This window comes from Mus caroli, unplaced genomic scaffold (assembly GCF_978045245.1).
Source record: "Mus caroli unplaced genomic scaffold, Mus_caroli_1 scaffold_14, whole genome shotgun sequence".
Lineage (NCBI taxonomy): Eukaryota > Metazoa > Chordata > Mammalia > Rodentia > Muridae > Mus > Mus caroli.
Window position 1 is genome coordinate 28,568,815 of NW_028227269.1, and position 18,714 is coordinate 28,587,528.

The 18,714-nt window shown below is 45.8% G+C and overlaps 1 protein-coding gene across 1 annotated transcript; it reads left to right on the forward strand.

Moving 5' to 3' along the window:
• Positions 1 to 5,316: 5,316 nt before the first annotated feature.
• On the forward strand, positions 5,317 to 10,404 carry Tmem18 (transmembrane protein 18). Its single transcript, XM_021179117.2, has 5 exons — positions 5,317 to 5,438; positions 6,347 to 6,467; positions 8,108 to 8,162; positions 9,372 to 9,465; positions 9,550 to 10,404. Exons 1-5 carry the CDS (start codon positions 5,382 to 5,384, stop codon positions 9,646 to 9,648), a joined length of 426 nt encoding a protein of 141 aa, XP_021034776.1. The 5' UTR covers positions 5,317 to 5,381; the 3' UTR covers positions 9,649 to 10,404.
• Positions 10,405 to 18,714: the final 8,310 nt, after the last annotated feature.

Sequence of the window (18,714 nt, forward strand, 5' to 3'; positions counted from 1 at the left end):
CACCACTAAGATGAACAGTGAGGTCATCACCACTAAGATGAGCTCTGTACAATCTCAGGAAATGAGACAGGAGGAGCACAGGAGAAGGATGAGAGACTCTGTGCTTCTCACTCAGGGTTCATGGCATCTTCTAAGAAGAAATATGTTCCATCCCTTGTATTTGTTCCTCTTGTATACAGAGGATGAGATGCAGGCCATTCTCCCTTCCATTGTGTTGTAGCAATGTGCAAAACGGAACATCAGACAGATGAAAAATGCTGTTTTAGGTGTTTCAACCAAGAAAAAGCTAGGAAGCAGCAAAAACGAGGCCTAAGGCCAGGGGTATATGCCAAGATCGTGCGGAGTTGGTGATCAGATGACCAAAGAAGTCAGACTTGCTGGCAACATAGACGATCAGCTGACTGGCAAAGTCAGGTTCCCTAAGAGCACCATGATTAGATGGTCCTGGTCTTTCCAGGAGTTCCTGCCTGAACAGTCAAACAATGCTTTTTTGACCTCCTTTGAAACATTTAATAAAAAGAGAAATGCTATCAAATAATTCAATGTTAAAATTTTGTAGCTGATACTAAAGGGAAAAAAATTGGATTGTAGGTCAGGTCAAAATGGACTAGGAATCCACAGAGCATCTGCCCAAGTCAGGTTTCTAGCAGATGACTGGTGTCTGGCCTGTCGCTGGGCCCTCATTTGGTGATAAGTTATCTTTCTTTACCTTAGTTCAGAGGCACTTCTACACATCTGACTATCATCCAAGTGAGACACAGAGAGGCAATGGGTGCCTGGCCATGAGGGATGTGCTCAGCACAACTCCTAAGACAGCCTTGAGATGAAGTCATGGGCCAGCATTCTTAGACCCCAAATGAATGACAAGACTAGAGTCCTAAACCAGAGAGCAGAGGATAATTTCTAGAGGTTGTAGTAGAGACTCATGGTATCTTCCTTGATCCTCAGAGCCAAGCACATTGGGTAGCAGATCACTGGAAGAGATACAGATATGGTCTTAGTCTTACGAGCCTTTCCTAAGATGCTCTCAGCTACCTTCCAGGAAGTTCACCTGACTTTTCACAAGTGCTGGAGAAGTCACTTGGCACACACGTTTTTAAGGCTCAGAGGTAGGAGCTTGTAGGGTAAGACCATCAATAGTATTGGCCTGAAATCACCTGAGCACAGCTCTCCTGCTGGAGGATGCTCAAGAGCACCACTGTTGTCAGTTACCAGAACAGGACCATGATGACCTGCATGTCTCCTAACCAGTGCAGATAGAAGCCTAGAGACAGCCATCTTTCGTGATCTCAATGGATGGGAGATTTCAGGGAAGGGGTGAGGGGGCTCCTTTCCCTTCCAGTGTCTCCTTAATTTTTTTTTCTATCCTGATTCATTAAGGACTTCTAACCACCTGCTGAAACTGAGATAATTATCAACCCTGCCAGTTCTTGACAAAATTGCTTACTTATGAATAGCTCTCGCCAGTCTACCCTAATTATCCCTTTATTTAAACCTCATGTCACTTTCCTGAAGACAGACTTAGGGCAACTGAACTCCTGTATCTTGTTTCTATTCCCTATATGGCTGAAATGATTAAGCCTTTATCTCTATTTTTTATCATTACTTATCATGTTCCTTGGCACATCAAGACAGTGGCTGAGTCTAGTCTCTCAGTACTCCCTGATGAGCTAGGTTTGCCCTAAAACTCCTCTAACAATTTAAACAGAAGACAATGGGGGAAAAATTGAAACTCTGAGACAAACACACATTTTCCAGGAATATATTGGTTATCAAAGTTCATAAGGAAAGGAAGGGCTTGAATATATTAATTAAATGGGAAAAATCTTTAAAGTACTCAATAGTTCTCATGTAAAATGTAAAGAACAGAGGAGTAAAGCTTTAAAATCATGTTAATCCATATATAAATTCATTTCATTCAATTATTTGGAAAATGCATACAGACTTACTGTGTGTTGCAAACCAAAGGTGCACTGAAGACAGGGATAGGTTTTGGTCCTGGGCTTGCATAGCAAAGAAGTGGGTCATTTAATAAACAGTAAGATAAACATATGCCCAACAAGAAATAAATGAATAATATGGGTAAAAATACTAGCAATGTTAAGCCATATCGTGGGTTGAACAGTGCCACAAGGAAGATATGATAAAGTGGTAGCCAGAACCTACAAGGACAAAATATAGCCATACTGAAGTTCTTACAGATGGGATCATGTTTAGGTGAAACTGTGGGAGGTCAGGCTGGGCTCAAACCGAAAGAGGAAACTCAGAAGGAAGACCCTGCCCACCAAATGTGTGTTGGGTTTCTGCAGCACCAGGATTGAGAGGAGGTCGGTAGAGTGTACCAGGGCCTTCAGGAGCTGGACTCGCTCATCAGCCTGGAACACTGATCTCCAGGAGCAAGGGATCCTTCTTCAACTCTATTCTTCCAGCAGAGTTGCCGGTACCTTGTTAGAGCAGCCCAGAGACGCCAGCACACAGAGGACAAGGCTGAAGAGGTGAAAGTGAGCAGCCAGGAGAATCCAAAAAGGCCTGGATGACTGGGAGGACACCATGACATCAGAGCCAAAGGGCTGGGGGACAAAGGGAGGAGCACCAAGAAAAGAAGACAGTGCCTGGCCAGAAGAGGAGGGCCTGGCCTGACAATGGAAGCGGTAAGGGGTCTCAAGGGCAAAGGACAGCTGTGAAGTGTTCACACGAAGCACTTGAGAAATCTTGCCTGTGTTGAGAGATCTCTAGTTGTGGCATAAAGAACTGTCTGTGAGACAGAAGCCTGCGGCAGGGACACAGTACAGGTGTAGAGGAAATCTGTAGACTTCAGGTACCTCGAAATGAAGGTAAGAGTCCTCATGTGCTGCCTGTGGAGGAGTTTGAGCTGGGGCAAGCCAGGGAAAGCAATGCAGATCGCTTAATAATAGGCACCCATGGCTGACTCCACAGCCTAGGAATTCAGTCCCATGTCACCATCATGGATGCTTTTATTTCCTTGGTTGCAAATTGGCCAGAAGGGTGGACCCCATCACCATGACAGAGCAACTACAGTTACACTTCATTTCATATCTTCACTGATGTCGGTCCAAAAATCATCAGGAATAGCTAACCCACACATCAATTCTAAACAAATGACACTAAAACCACTGGATAGGGAGGGTCCTCAGCTGGGTAGAGTGGACACACCCTGTGCTCCTTAAAGACAACTTTAGAGCACATCCAAATGACCTTGACACCACCACCAGCTTCTCCTCCCACTCCTCCTCCTCCTCTTCCTCCTCTTCCCCCTTTCCATACCTTTGGTGAAGAGGCATACCTGAGAAGCAGAGTAGCCCAAATATGAAAAGTACAGGGGAGGTAACAAAGACAGCCTGGGCGTGCCTCTGGGAGAGAGGGGGAAGCCTTAGGATGGGCAATGCTAAATGGATGGAGGATATTGGACCACTACATCAGAGCCCATTCCACAGTGAAGAAGACAGACTATGACTGTCACAGTGTTCAGACTAGTGGAGGTGGCTATGGCGTCAGTGATCACACCATCAAGGGAAAGAGCAAGCCCTGATCATATGACAGAGGCCATGCACGTGTGCATGTGCCTATGTTATGACAGAAGGACTTAGCATCCTGGGTCCTCACTGTTTACACGAGCAGTTAAGAGAACTTCACACATGAACTAATTGTGTTTAACAGCCTCCTGTGGATTGACTTAAAACCAATAAACATTGCATTGCCAGTCCATATTCCATGGCCTGCCCCTTCTCCAATAACATGTGTAAAAGTAAGATGGCTCAGTCTGCATGATCAAGGACGCTCCAAACTGTCCAGTGTTATGTCACCCTTGAGCAATCTACCACCCCAGAATTGGGATAGCATCGCCAGCCACACAAGGTTACTAGGGCCATATTTATCCCATAGATCCATAGAAACACCACTATCTTTGTCTATTCTAGATCAATGAGTTAGGATGTGAATGGCCAAGGGGAAGAATACTGCGCCCATCCTACATCTGCAAGTACCAACTGTAGGTTCATTGCTGGCCTGGGGGGCAGATACCATATGCACCAAAGTCTACTGGATAGGGCTGCTTCACTATGTCCTGTTGATGGAATGTCTATCTCAGTTTCGTGGGACAGGAATCCTGCGGTACAGACACCCATTGGCAGCCCATTTCTCTGGGTAAGGGCTGTGTGGATTGTAGGATTCAGCTGCTATCTATCCAGCATGGTGAGACCTGACACTATATTCATCCTGGGACGTTTTATTTTATTTTATTTTATTTACATCCCAAATGCTACCCCCTTCAGGTCACCCCTCACAGAGACCCTTTCCCACCTTCTCTATCTCCTCTGAGAGGGTGAGCCCCCACTGGGTATTTCCCCAACCCTGGTGCATCAAGTCTCTGCCAGATTAGTCACATCCTCTCCCACTGAGGCCTGTTGGGCTATGGATAGCACAGTCAGGCTACAGCTTTAGGAGAGCCTCTGCCCCAGTTTTGTGTGTGTGTGTGTGTGTGTGTGTGTGTGTGTGTGTGTGTGTGCGCGCGCGCGCGCGCGCGCGTGCGTGCACATGGAGACTGAGCTGCGCCTTGGCTGTATATGTTTCAGGGTCCTTGGTCCATCCCATGTGTGTTCTTTGGTTGGCAGCTCAGTTTCTGAGAGTTCCCAGAGGTCCAGGTTAGTTGACTCTTTTTGGCCCTCATGTGGGGTTCCCAGCCCCTTAAAGACCTTCAATCCTTCCCCTAACTCTTCCATAAAAGTCTCCGACCTCAGTCCAGTGTTTGGCTGTGCATCTGTCTCTGCATCTGTCTCAGTCAGCTGCTAGCTGGAGCCTCTCAGGGGGCGGCTATGCTAGACTCCTGTCCCCCAAGCATAGCAGGGTATCATTAATAGTGTCAGGGATTGGTGCTTGCCCATAGGATGGGTCTCAAGTTGGGCTGGTTATTGGTTGGCCATTCCTCCAGTCTCTGCTTCATCTTTGTCCCTGCATTTCTTTTAGGCAGGACAAATTTGAGGTGAAAAGTTTTGTGGGTGGGTTGGTGTCCTTATCCCACTGGGGTGGAGGTGAGGTTCCTGCGGGTTGCCTGGCGGGCTACTGGGACAAGGATGCCATCGGACCCTGGCAAACTCTCCCCAGCCGCCGGCTGCATCTGTGGAACCCACGATCCCTCCGCTTTCTGGGCAGTCTGGGAGAAACAGAACTAGGTGAACTCGTTGACAGGAATGCACTAATGCAATAACGAAAGTTGGACACTCTTAAAAAAAAAAAAAAATCAGAACTCTCGCGAGAAAAGCCAAGCGCCAGGTTCGTATCTGTAGATCTCGCGAGAAGTCTAAGCGCCTTTCCTGGCTGTCGGAAGCTGCGGACTCGTCCCGGCTGTTGGGATCCCTGGCGCGATGTCGTCCGCGTACTCAGTCCGATCCTTCCCAGTCAGCATCCCTGCGGTGATCATGGTAACTCGCAGGCTCTAAGTGGCGCCGGCGTTTGGTGGGGGTTTGCTAGTTCCTGCGTGAACTGCGCAGGGGCGGGCGGGCTGCCTGAAGCCGCGCTCTGCTCCGCTGGATGGGGCAGCTCCCGGGTGCGCACCGGCTGTCCTCTGAGTCCCCAACACCAGTGCTCACCCCGGTGGCGTCTTAGCGCCGTACATTGCCTTCCCTGCCAGTGTCTGGAAAGACTCTCAAGTGTGCTGTCTTTCCGATGTGGCACAGAAGAGATGAGCGTTACCCAGTAACTGGACTCCAAGCTGTCCCCAAGAGCTTTAGGGCTCCAGATACAGGACCTGGTCTTGCCTTGTGGAGCCGTGTCCTTGGAAAATGGCATGGGAAGCTCTAAGAAGTCAGGACTAGGAACTTAGTGTTAGTTGGAGACAGAATCAGAAAGATTTGAGCCTTGGGGACAGTACTTAAGACCCCAAAGCACACTAGCCGGCTGCGTGGTGCAGAAATGTCAGGGACAGTCAGCTCTGCCGGTTAGAATGGCTCTCATTTCCAGACCTCCATGCACAGAGAAGCTTGGTGTCCGCAGCTTCACACATTCCAAGTCAACATGACTTTACTTAGCTCATTAGTTTAGTTGATAATAACCCTCTAGACTTCACCCAGTCCAAAGAGGCAAGTGGACAGTAGTTTCCATTCTGTGTGCTCAGACTTTAAAATCTTTATATAAAAATCTGTGACTGTGTTTGCAATTGAGGCATCGCTGTTTCCTCTCTCTTGCTCCCGCTTGTCTGAGAGTTCTGGTTGTATACAAATACCAATGGAAGACACCCAAACTCAATGGAAGGGACCAGTAGCTCCCACTCCCCACAGGAAAGCAGTTTTGTTTCTCTGCCCTCCTGGTTTCTAACGTTATCTCCTCACAGGAGACAGACTGGACAGAGCCGTGGCTCCTAGGACTCCTTACCTTCCACCTGTTGTGCCTCCTTCTCACTTGCTTCTCCTCACAGAGGTATAAGCTACAGATCGGGCACTTCCTGTGTCTGGGTGAGTAGGAGAACCTTGAATCCTTCTGCTCACTCTCATTGCTGCGATACTGCCCCTGGGTTTGTTTGCGTTGTGTTTTCACAGCGTTTCCCAAGTCTTCATTTCTATATGGAGATCATGAAGTAATCTTTGGACATGTTCTAGGTTGGTCACTAAGGATGCCAAACATCTGTACACTAAGATGTTGATTCTCTTATGCTGACTCATACACAGATAATTCCTGCTTTGAGTTCAGTGCAACTTATCTCTCATGCAGATGTTTTCTTGCTAGGGTTAGTCCCATACTGCCTGCTCTGGAAATGGGACTATGCATATAATATTATTTTTCAAGATAATGGCTTTAGGAATTCTGTGAAGGGATTAGATACTTGAAATGGAGAAAGATAGAGTCTTTATTGCACAGAAACAGACACACAGTAAAAGTTCTGGTACTCTGCCAAATGGGGACATTCACTATTTTGGGCCCCTCAGTTGGGTCAAAAGGATACAAAGTAAAATGTCAGGAAGAAAAGATGAGTAGCAGCTGACTGGCCTAGGTGTGAGGTCTAGCCCCAGTGAAAATAAGTATTCAGAACCCCTAAAATACAGGGTGGGACATGGGAAGGAAGCTGGGTCATAGGTCAGACACCACAATCCCCAGGAGCAAAGTGTCCCAAACTGAGTGGTTACAGGGTAAATACTTGATTTTTGTGGACACTGGAAGGATGGGGAGAGTTTTCTTGCTGAGTGGAAAAGCTGATTTTAGACAGAGTTAACCAGGTGACCGAGAGGCAGGAAATGTGAGCTTACAACAGAAAGTCGTCCATTCTTCATTTGGAATTTTTTTACCTGAGAAATTTTGGGGTTACACTGGTAAGCAAAATAGACTCCTAAACTTAGCATAGCATCCTTGGGGACACCCAGATTCAGTAGTTAACCACAGAAGCTTTCTAATTGTCCTGGTGCCAGCTGTAGTGATTCTTTTGATAAGAACTGAGGTCTGTACACGGATCTATATGGAGGAGCCTGAGTTCTGCAGGCAGAGTGGACAGGCATAGGGGTGAGCAGGTGAGAGGGCCAGGTTGAGAACTTGGTGCAGAGCTAGTGTGTACGGCAGTCTCGAGGGAAGGACCTTGAAAGATGGATCAATTTCTTAAGATTAAGGACAGTGCATGCACTTGCAGTTTTGGAGAGAGATAATCCTAAGAGTTCTTGGGAAACCTCAGCCACTGCTGTGTGCTCTGTATGCTTTATGGCTCATTACAATCTCAGAGAATAAAAGACCAGGTAACCAAGAGGCAGGAAATGTGAGCTTACAACAGAAAGGTGTCCATTCTTCATTTGCTTCCTTCGTCTTCACAAATGCTGAGACCAAGATTTGCACCTGGATCCTGGTGGTGGTCCTGCCAGGATAGAACGGCTTCATGGGAGTTTGGGTAAGACCCTTGACATGTCACAGATGTGTTGATCTTTTTCTGATTCCTATTAAGTGGGCATATTTTATAACTTGACAAGTTTAGAGTCCTTACCATATCATAGTTAAAATAGGAATTGCATTTGTTTTTGGTATTCTGTTGAACATGTAAAGATCTACTATCTCGTTCTCTAGGTGATTGTAATTGGTCACAAAATTCTAACGTAAGTTTTCTATGTTTTCTTAGTAGTGTTAGTCTATAGTGCCGAGTACATCAACGAAGTGGCCGCAGTGAACTGGAGGTAAAGTCAGCTTTTCATGCTCTTGACTCTGCCTTAGTCTTCCTCTCCAGTGGCACTTTGTCATGGAACTTTCTAAAGAAAAGATGAAGCTCACAGGGAAATTGAGGACGCCAGGAATTGTGGCCACATAAATATTGAACAGCCTGTACATATGGGGTTAGGCCTTAAGAAATAAGTTAGTTAAATATTTTCTTGTGGTTGACCAAAAACTAGTAATTTTATTTATTAGAATAGTTGAAAGCTCCTCATGGGTCCCTCATGAGCTATTAAAGGTGCTGACCAATAATTACAGTCTGTGAGAAAACATTGGGAATATTAATAAGGGGGAATTTGAGAGAGTATTGGGCATGTGCTATTAGTTGAGAGGAAGTGGGCCTTCCTTCTGCCCTCTCCCCTTTTCACTTGGAAACTGTCCTATACCTACACAGTGCCAGAGCCTCCACAGTTACTCCCTGCTTCTCCAGCCCCAATCCTCACACCTGACTTGTCCTAACTGATTCTCCTGTGTCAGAACAGATGACTCCCAATGTTCCATTGTGTCCTTAGTCACTCAGGAGCAAGCACAGAACTGTATTGGTGCCCATGGCCTCTGCTGTAGCCCCTCCTGTGGGCCCCCTGCCACGGCAGATGTGTGTTGTCCTGTCTTCTGGTCAGTGTCCTCCTGACCTCTCATCACACACATGCACATGCTCTCGGCTTTGTTTCAATAAGTCAGACTATCTGGGATCTTTCTTCTCTCCAGAAGGTAGGCTTCCTTCAAGGCTGGACCTGTCTCTACATTTCCTTGCTGTAATCTATAGCTCACATAGCAGGTGCCCAATCACTGTTACTGAGTCAATGAAAACAACTGTCTACCGTATTTCCGCATTACCAAGACAGAAATGTCTACCCCTAGACAAGTCCTGCCTTCTACTGCCCGGCTTTCTACCCTTGGGCAAGTTGGGCTCATGTGGCCTTCGAGTCTCCTACACAGAGGGGCAGTTAACTTCACGGAGATGAACGGGAGCAGGAAGCTCCAGACACAGTACTTTCTTAAGTAGCTGTAGCAAGAATGCAGCTCTGACTCTGTAATTTATGACAAACATAAAAGCTGCTTCTGTGCTGTTTTGAGAACCCTTCAGTGAACCCAGACTGTTAACCACTGTTCTCCTGTTACCTTCCAGGACCGAACGTCAATCACGGTGTTGTGTTTTGCTTTTCCTACAACAGGTTGTTCGCAAAGTATCAGTACTTTGACTCCCGGGGGATGTTCATTTCTCTTGTGTTCTCAGCGCCGCTGCTCTTCAACGCCATGCTCATTGTGGTATGTATGACACAGGCGCTTAGGTCCTGGCTTTCTTCACTCAGAGCCTTTGCAGTTGTAATCATGCCTCCAAATGGTTTTTAGATTATGTGGGTACGGAAGACTTTGACTGTGATGACCGACCTGAAGACCTTACAAGAGGAAAGGAAGGAGCGGAGGAGGAGGAGGAGGAAGGAAGAGTAATGCTGAACTGCTGCTGTGCGCCATGTTGGTCCTCTGACTTGGTTGTTTCCAGCTGGGAACTGCACATGGCCCAGATGCCTACTGTCAGCCGACTCATGGTTTGGAAAAGGTTCTTATAGCTTAGCACACCACAAATGGTTCTTACAGTTTACTCTGTTTGGAGCCCCGTAAAGCTGGTTCTTAAAAGACCTGATGGCATCACCCGAAACACGTTGACTGGGGACCCCTCCTTTCCATGGTGGGAGCTTCCTGGTTCAGCCACTTCATTCACAGCTTCTCATAAGTTGCTGGTAGATCTCATTATGTCACTAGAGTTCATGAGGTTCTAAGTGTGGAAACTGGGAAATAAAGAGCCCCGATCCTGCTGGGACCACTACCTGCTCCCTCTTCTGTTTCTAGCCTGTAGCGGTGGTGGCTATCAGCTAAGGGTGGCTTTGTTGCCCAGGAACTTTGCTGATGCTTGTCACCGCAGGTGGACATGGTACTTGTGTCCATAGGACAGAGCCGAGTCCTGCAGGGCACAGGACAGCCCCCCCACCGTGGAGTATTGCTGTGTATATAATGTCAGCAGTACCCAGGCTGAGGGAGCAGTAGGTCAGGTCTGGGGAAGAATGCGGTGTGTTTCAGTTCCCATGAAGCTAGGCCTCTAAATAATTGAGTTGGGGCTATGCCACTGGAAATGTTTTGTTTAAAAATATTAAGCTAGAATGAAAGCTGTAAAGTCAAGACTCCGTGGAAAATAGTATGTCAAATGAACCGTTTGGACTTGTTTTTTCTGGATACAGAATTATAAATACCTGCATGCTCTGTGAATGGCTTAGCTGTTTCCACCCAGCCTGTGACAAGTGCAGACAGTTCTTCCCAAGGGTCACATCTTGTGCTGTGCGGCTGGGGGCTGGCGAACACAGCAGGGTGTATTGTCACCTGTGCCTCTGTTTTGTCAGACACCCTTGGTTTCTATGGAATCTGGAGCAATAAATCTTTAGAGATTACAGATGAGTGAGACCCAGACTTAGAGACAGTAAGAAATACACTCTTGGCTTTAGTTGAAAGAAATAATTTATGAAGCATTTTCTTTATTTAATAGGATTTTTTTTCCTTTCTAAACATTCTTCAAAGTTCTAAGGTAAAATAAAATCTAGTTAAAAATATTTAAAAGGTTAAAAGTAGATAGTTTGATAGACTACCGTTATGTTCTGAAACCCAGCTGTGTAGTTTCTGATGTCTATCCAGCTTCAGGACTCAACAGGAACCTATTCACTGTCCTGTGACAATCTGATCATCCTCTGGTGTGAGTTTGCGGCTCCTGCTGCAGCACTTAACCTGCATTGTGTTCACAGTCTCTTGATTTGTTCCACTTCACATTGAACAAAAAAGTGCCAAGGAAAATAACACAGTGTTAAGTTGAGATTTTGAATTTCAAATCACACTGTTAAGTCATGGACATTGTGTCTAAAGGTATACCTAATTGTATGTTTCTGAGATTTTCTGGTTCAGGGTATTTGATCGTTTTATGGTTACAAAGGTGCTTGCTATAACATTGATTAGTTTCATAGAAAATAGGAACAAATTAGTCGGTTAGATAAATCTGAAACAATTGAGGGTCAGATAGGCCTGGAGCTCACCAACTAGATCTGTTCCCTTCAGGCCTTTGTGTCTGAGGCCAGTGGGGCAGAATGGGGCAGAGAGCGGCTGGGACGTCCGAGTTCTGCCATATGTTGGGATGTCCATGTTCTGGCATATGCTGGTATTAATACCTCAGCCTGCGTAACCATGACCCTGACCAGCTTTCATGCCTTGTCTCTGCACGTGTGGTTGTGGATGCACGTGCGCTTCGCTTTTTCCATAATTAAATGTTTGTGTTTTGTTTTGTATTTTTAAACGCAAGTTTTGGATTAGAGAGATGGCTTAGTTGGCACTCTCCACCTGAGTTTGGTCCCCAGAGGAACTTAACATTTGTTCCCAAGCATTACATGCTAAGTCCCATTGCTGGGAAAACCTGCCTGATGGAAGGAAGGAGGCAGCCACTACAAGTTGTCCTCTAATTGTATGTGCACACAAAATAAAGTGATGCACGAGTCACTCCTGACCAACAGAACCTGAGGTGGCCCTCTGGCTTTCACACACACACATGTGTGCACACTGCTACACACATAGCACCTATACAAATGTTGTGTATTTTCTGACATTCACTCTGTGACTAAAATTATACTTGGAGGAACTTTTAAATATTTTGCCCTGATATTAAGGAAAATCCTGCAAGGTACAACGATGAACAAGCAGCTGGGTTCTGTGCTGCTCTGGGGATTTTCCGGGTTTGCCCAGTGCTGGCTGTGTTCACACTTCGGTAAAGGAAGGTTTACAGGCACTGACGGACACAGTGAACACTCGTTTACTGAGTAGTTGTGGAAAGCTCTGGAAAGCCCTAAAATAACCATCTTATACATTCCAATCTATGAAACGTCATGTTTGTTGATTATTATGCATTAATATACAATAAAATATGTTTGATAATATACAGTGTGCTTTCATGTGTGTGTGTGTTTGTGTGTGTGTGTTCAGAATCTAACATTGAGCAAGATTTCTCAGTGCTGCCTTCTTGGTTTCTGCCTGTGACCCTCATATTTCTAGACCTGCAGTGCCACCAGCATCAGAGAGAAGAGTCAGGATGGAGATATGTGAAGAAGAAGAAAACCGCATGGGGGTGTGTTCTTAACATGTCTGTGAGACATACCATGGCGTGGAGCCTTGACCATCATCTCTTCACAGCACAACCTGTGGATGTGAAGTGTTCACAGGCTTGCTGACATTCAGAACAGAGCTTCAGCATTCCTCAACAGGCATTGGAGCCCAGCACACAACTGGCTCCATTTCTGAGGGCCAGACCTGATGGATTTCCTTTGATAAGGACTCCCACAGTGAACCTCCTGGTTGCCTTGAGTGGAGTGTAGGGTGATGTGATGTTCTGCCTACTGTTTATGAATGTTTACAGGGGTCAGCTGGGGCCAGCGAGTGCCTGCCCTACATCCACTTATTCATATGGCAGAGAAGGAATGGACAGCGAATGCCAGAGACCATCATCATAGGTACTGTGAACCACTGGTTAGAGACAGCACCTTTTGAAGACAGTTATATTTATGCAGTTATCCTTTGATACACACAAGGAATGGAGTCTTGGATCCTTTTCAGATACCAAAATCCTTAAGTGCCCCAGTCTAACAAACTGGTAGAACATCTGCACAGAACCCACACACAGTACCCATTTAGTTTAATCTTTAGGTGACTTAAAATACACAATCCAAGGAAAACACTAGGCAAGTTACAGCTATACTTTTTTCAGAAGTAATTTTTAGAACAGCCTCATGTTCAGCGTAGATGCAGTTTTCCCCCTGAATGTTTTCTGCCCAGCATGGCTGGAATCAGCTTGCAGAGGCTTGGTTGGGCGTTAGACATTCTGGAGGCAAGGAGTGTGGGAGGCTCTTAGCATGGTGTTGTGTCATAAGCAGCTCCGTAAGGGAGAGAATGGTGGGGCCCTATAAGATTGGGACAAGCTTCAGGCTTATGGGAGGACAATGGGAGACCAAGAGTATGGTGGGGCCTAGCTAAAAAAGAAAAACCCCATCCAGCAATTTCCAACCTGAGGGACCCCAAGTCCAGACTGGCATTCCTGCGTGACATGAATGCCCATGACTAGGTTGTTCAGGACAAAAGCCAGGCCTGCATTGTAGGCTTTTTCTGCACTGAGTCATCTGAGAGGAAGAGGAGGAGAGGCATGAGATAGTTTGCAGGGACTTGAAACCACAGATTCAGGTTGCTTCTGATACAGACATGGATGGGGGAGTGAGTGCCATGCACCCTGGGGAGAGTCGCCAGGTGTCTCTCACTGGACAGCCAAAGCCCGAAGCAGATGTGGACAATTCCTTTGGTAGGAGGAGGCAGTGAGGCTGCTAGAGTCATGTCTACAGCAGGATAGAGCATGTCCAGGGTTAGACCTGAAGGAAAGGGATGCTGCTTCTCAGGGGAAAGGAGTTGGTGGCCCTTGGGTAAGCAAAGCTTCAGCCACCTAGCCTTGGCTGAAGTCTGTTCCATCGATGGAGGGCTAGAATCATAACCAATGGGACATCTTGTCCAGAAGGCTGTTTTTACCTTACCCTCTGCAGAGTTTTTTTTTCCAGTTTCATCTAGGCTTGTCTGTATTTGCCTTGTAAAGTACTCAAGTTACCAATATTGAAATTTTCTTGGTTACATTTTTTTACATAGAATTTATACAGAAATATATAAAATGTAGCAGGAGATGAGCTCCAAATTGGAAGCCCAAACAGATGCATTCTTTCTCACAGACGAGGAGTCCTCTTTAAAGCTGTCTGCCACTCCAGAGCTCATGCTTTGTCCACCTGCAGTGTGCAACCCACCTGTCTCGTGTTTCAGGGTTGCCTATAAGCTGCAGCAAGGCACAGCTCTGATTATATTGATTCCAGCTGCTGTTGATATATTGATTTTCTATTTTGTACTACTTTCTTTTTGTCTCTAAAACTAGTGCTGACCCTATGTAAATGGGTTCTAGATAAGCAGAATGTCTTAGTTTAGAACGTCTTAGTTTGGGTTTCTATTACTGTGATAAAACCCCATAACCAAAAGCAACATAAGAGGAAAGGGTTGATTTCATCTTAACTCTTCCACATCACAGTCCAGGAAAGTCAGGGCAGGAAGGCAGGAACCTGGAGGCAGGAACTGAAGCAGAAGCCATGGAGGAGTGCTGCTTACTAGCTTGCTCCTCCTTGCTTTTTCAGCCTGGTTTCTTGTACAAATCAAGTCCTCCTTCCTAGGGGTGGCCCTGCCTGCAGTGGGCTGGGCCCTCCCATATCAATCATCAGTCAATCATCAATCAAGAACATGTCCCAGAGGTTTGCCCACAGGCCACTCTGGTGGAGGGCATTCGAGGTTCCCTTTTCTCACTAACTGTAAGTTGTGGCCAGTTGATGAAAACCAACTAGATCAAAGGGACCAAAGGGACTCTGTGCCCATAGGCTTTGTCTCCTTTGGTACTCCAGGAGTAGCATCAATCAGGTGGGTCACAGGTTCCTGCATCTCACTTGTGGGTTGTGTCTCCTATAGCCTTCAGCTGACCCACTGCAATGAACTCCACTCAACGGCAGCTCCTATGACAGGCTTGGACCCCCTGTTTTAGGAAACTGGACAATGTTGCTTATATGTCTCTAGCAGCAGAAGTGAGTTACTGGAGGCAGCTAATCTGTGCATGTCTGTGCCTTATCTCATGTGGTGCTGTCCCAGAGTCCCTGTCACAGGATAGCTAATGCCCTTGACTTCCTATTGTGCCATCTGCTTGGTGTTTTTCCTTGCTCTTTCCAGTCTTCACTCAAGCTCACCTGTGTTGTGATTTGAAACATCCAGTATATTTTGTACAGGTGGCCATATCACCATCATCTCTCTTCAGAAGCTTATCTTCTGTCGCATTGTTTTGTTTTTCAGTCACTCCACCATTACAATACTTCTATTATATAATCTGATCGTCCATTACCTCATAGTGACCAAACCAGGTACGGTCAACTTACTTGGTCAGTTTCTGGTGTGGAGGTGCAGTTCTGTTATGACCACCAATAAGACAGATACCTATCATCTTCAGGAACTGCCTTATCTTTCTGTTACTGGCTTGGGATAAGTCTGTCAAAGTAGCTTACAAAACAACTATTCTATGGCAATTATTGTTGCTGAAGTATTATTCAGTTACTATTCAAAAGGAATCCTGGTGTTAATTATACATGTGTCCTGGGACCAGTCTCTACTTAATCACAATAAAAGTGCTTTTGTGATTGACTGGTAAAATCCCACTGCTTATTGTATGTCCTTAGTTATCAGTGAGGTTTGCTTAACATTGCCTGGTTTTGTATAGTCTGATCATACACACACTTTACTCTTTATGTTACTATATAGAATTTACAAGTACATTTCTAATTTTATGTCAGAATCAACCACAGATGCAAATGGGGGCTACTTGGTCTGCCTTTGAATTTGACTTGTGTTAAAGTTCTCTAACATCCATAATTGTATACTTGAGCCACTAAGTATTCCTAAGGGCTGAATAGAGATTCAAAGGCTGATGATGTCTCTTCCTCACGGGTCCAGAAAGGAATAGGTAGCAGGGGTTGAGGAAGTCTTCAAGGCATCCTCAAATGTCTTGGGTGTGGGGTCATGACCATGCTCAAGCATCTACTTGACCTGTTTCATGGGGTCCATGGATGGACACCACTATACTTTTCAGGCCCAGCTCTCAAACACACCACTACAATGGCAGGAGTGCTGAGAGCCCACAAACTTGAATCCTGAAGCCTTGATTCTCTTTCCTGTGGGCATTTGCAAAGAATGATGATCTGTCTGTCCATGTGGCCCCTCAGACTAGTCTTCTCTTAAATTCTTCTCTGTCAGTTACTGATAGTGATAATTACAAAGTCAGTAGAAGCTTTAGGCAATATATTTTGACAACATAAAATTGTATCCAAGGATATGTCAAGACATCTGGTGTACAGAATTAGAAGTTTCACTGTTGAAGTAGGCGGAGTGCCTTGACAGGATATTGTCTCTCTTCAAGTGTGATTCTCAGAGTTAACTGATCTCTCCCTTGTTTTAAATTGATAGTTCTTCTCTGGCACTGGCGGCCTGGCCACCACTCCAGTGAATGAGTGTGTGATGGAGAATTAGTAAAATTAGAGAAAAAGAGCGTAGGGTCCACAGGCTGGTGTGCAACCTGGAACTTGTGCAGAGATGCAGACTAGGCTCCTGAACATGCTACCAGCCTGGCCATAGGATCACTCTGGATCTGAGCTACAATGGAAGCTTAAGATGGGGAGGAGTTCACTTTACGGATTGAACCTCCTTGGGGGACCATTCTGGTCCATGATGCCACCGGAGACCATGTTGTTGTCTGTGGTTCATGCTGCTGCCGTAAGCCATGATAAAGCCTGCGGTCCCTGTGAACATGTACAGTGTATGCCTCTGATTGATGCCTTGGAGATATCCTCTGGCTTTGCTGCCTCCAGGGGACATCTGGATGTGAGTGGCATGTAGAGCAATCTGAGGCTATACTGAGGCCTGTGGTCCATGCAACCATTAAGGCCATGGGTGGATGAGTATTCCTAAAGCAGTCTGAGACCATATTGATGCCTGTGGAATGTGTTGCCACCAAAGGCCATGCAGAGATTTGCGATCTGGGCTATCAGCTAGGGCCGTGTTAATGTCCCTGGACCAGCTCCTCTATGGCCTCATGGGAGAGCTGACCATGGGCACTTGGGAGAGATGGCCTTGTCCATCTCTGGCCACAGTATGGCTTCTGTGGGGATACAGGTGGAGAAAGTCTCACCTTCCCTTGGGTCACTAGAAATTTGAACATGTTCTAGTGAATATATAGACATTAAAAATGGACCTTTTTTGGTTGGGGTTAAGAGACCTCCCCCTCCAAAAAAAAAATAAGCTGAAAAAAATTGCTAGTCCTCTGGTTAGATGCATGCTTTCCATAGGCCTGCAGCTGTGTGTAGGGGGCAGGGACTTGGAAGTTTACTCTCTGGATACATGGTCCTGAGGAGACTGAGCAACTGGAACAGAATGGAAAGAAATTAGAATGCTGAGGAGAGACTCCAGGTTTACCTGATGAACCCTGAAACTTTTCAACTACTGACTCCGAGTCTCCTAGTCATCTGGAGGCTCAACACTTCTGTCTTACAGGAGAGGCCACTTAACATCAGCAGCAGGTAACTAGAACCGACCACACCCTCCCCCCAAAGATGCAAACTGTGGTTTCAGAATTCTACACATTTATAATAGTAACGATAAAGCTAGTGAAAGGTCAGCAAGCAGGAACAGCTCCTGAGACACACTGCTGTGTGTAAGGATGGACTCAGAGGAAGACGCTGAGGGCCACAACACAGTCAGCTGTAGGTCGGCCTCTGGGCCCACTCAGTGTGGCAAAGTTGAGAGTATCTCCTGTTTGAATATCCTGGCTTCTGCCTGAGGGAAAATATTTTTACATTTACTTCTTAGTGTTCCTGCAGACCTTCTCAGAGGAGTAACAAGAACACAATATATTCTCCAGGAAGCAGGGTCCTGATCTAAAGTGCGGAGTTGGAATTTTGCATCTTGAACTTAGTAAAAATTTGATGTTAGGCAAATCACTGAATTTTCCTGACTTCTACTTTCCCTTGTAAGAAGATATATAGTGCTACTTGCCATATTACTTGATAAGATCATTGCCATCTTTGAAAGAGGGGATACATCTGAATGCTTCTGAGCTGCCTGCACGTGTGCTGATGGTGGTAATAACTGGGGATGATCACATGACTGAGTCTGTCCAGCATGCATGTTCATGTGTTACGAACCAAATAGAGAACCAAAGATTACAGAAGCAGTAAGACAGACTGCTTTTGTCATCATCATTTGTCCTGCAGAGGTCCCTATTTCTTAGGCTGATAAAACAAGTGTCAAGTGCTGAAAGGTGCCTCTGGTTCTTCACGGCTGTTACTTCTCACTTAACCCACCAGAGGGCAACAAAGCTCCATGTCACCCACCATCAGACACTCAGCTGCCCGGGTTATGATTATTGAAGAAAACAAATGTCATTAAGAAAGAGGTTGGGGGCCGGGCATGGTGGCACACGCCTTTAATCCCAGCACTCGGGAGGCAGACGCAGGCGGATTTCTGAGTTCGAGGCCAGCCTGGTCTACAGAGTGAGTTCCAGGACAGCCAGGACTACACAGAGAAACCCTGTCTCGAAAAACCAAAAAAAAAAAAAAAAAAGAAAGAGGTTGGGGAACACTCCTTAGAGTCAAAGGGAAGGGGAGATGGGGGCGGGTTGCAGAGGTGAGACTGGGAATGCAAATAAATAAAATAATAAAAAATTATTTTAGGAAGGAAGGAAGGGAGGGAGGGAGGGAGGGAGGGAGAACAAAAGATGACCTAATACTTTTGATTGAGGAATATCTTCCAGAACTAAAGGAACTGGACAAACAATGGTAATTTAGTTTCTTTTAAATTTAAAGTAGATTAACAAAACACATT

What these genes read in the sequence shown, in the direction of transcription:
- Tmem18 (XM_021179117.2), top strand. Translation starts at nt 5,382, where the DNA reads ATGTCGTCCGCGTACTCAGTCCGATCCTTCCCAGTCAGCATCCCTGCG. An exon ending in CGGGCACTTCCTGTGTCTGG is followed by an intron (nt 6,468 to 8,107) that starts GTGAGTAGGAGA and finishes ATGTTTTCTTAG; the next exon opens with TAGTGTTAGTCTATAGTGCC. An exon ending in TCAACGCCATGCTCATTGTG is followed by an intron (nt 9,466 to 9,549) that starts GTATGTATGACA and finishes AATGGTTTTTAG; the next exon opens with ATTATGTGGGTACGGAAGAC.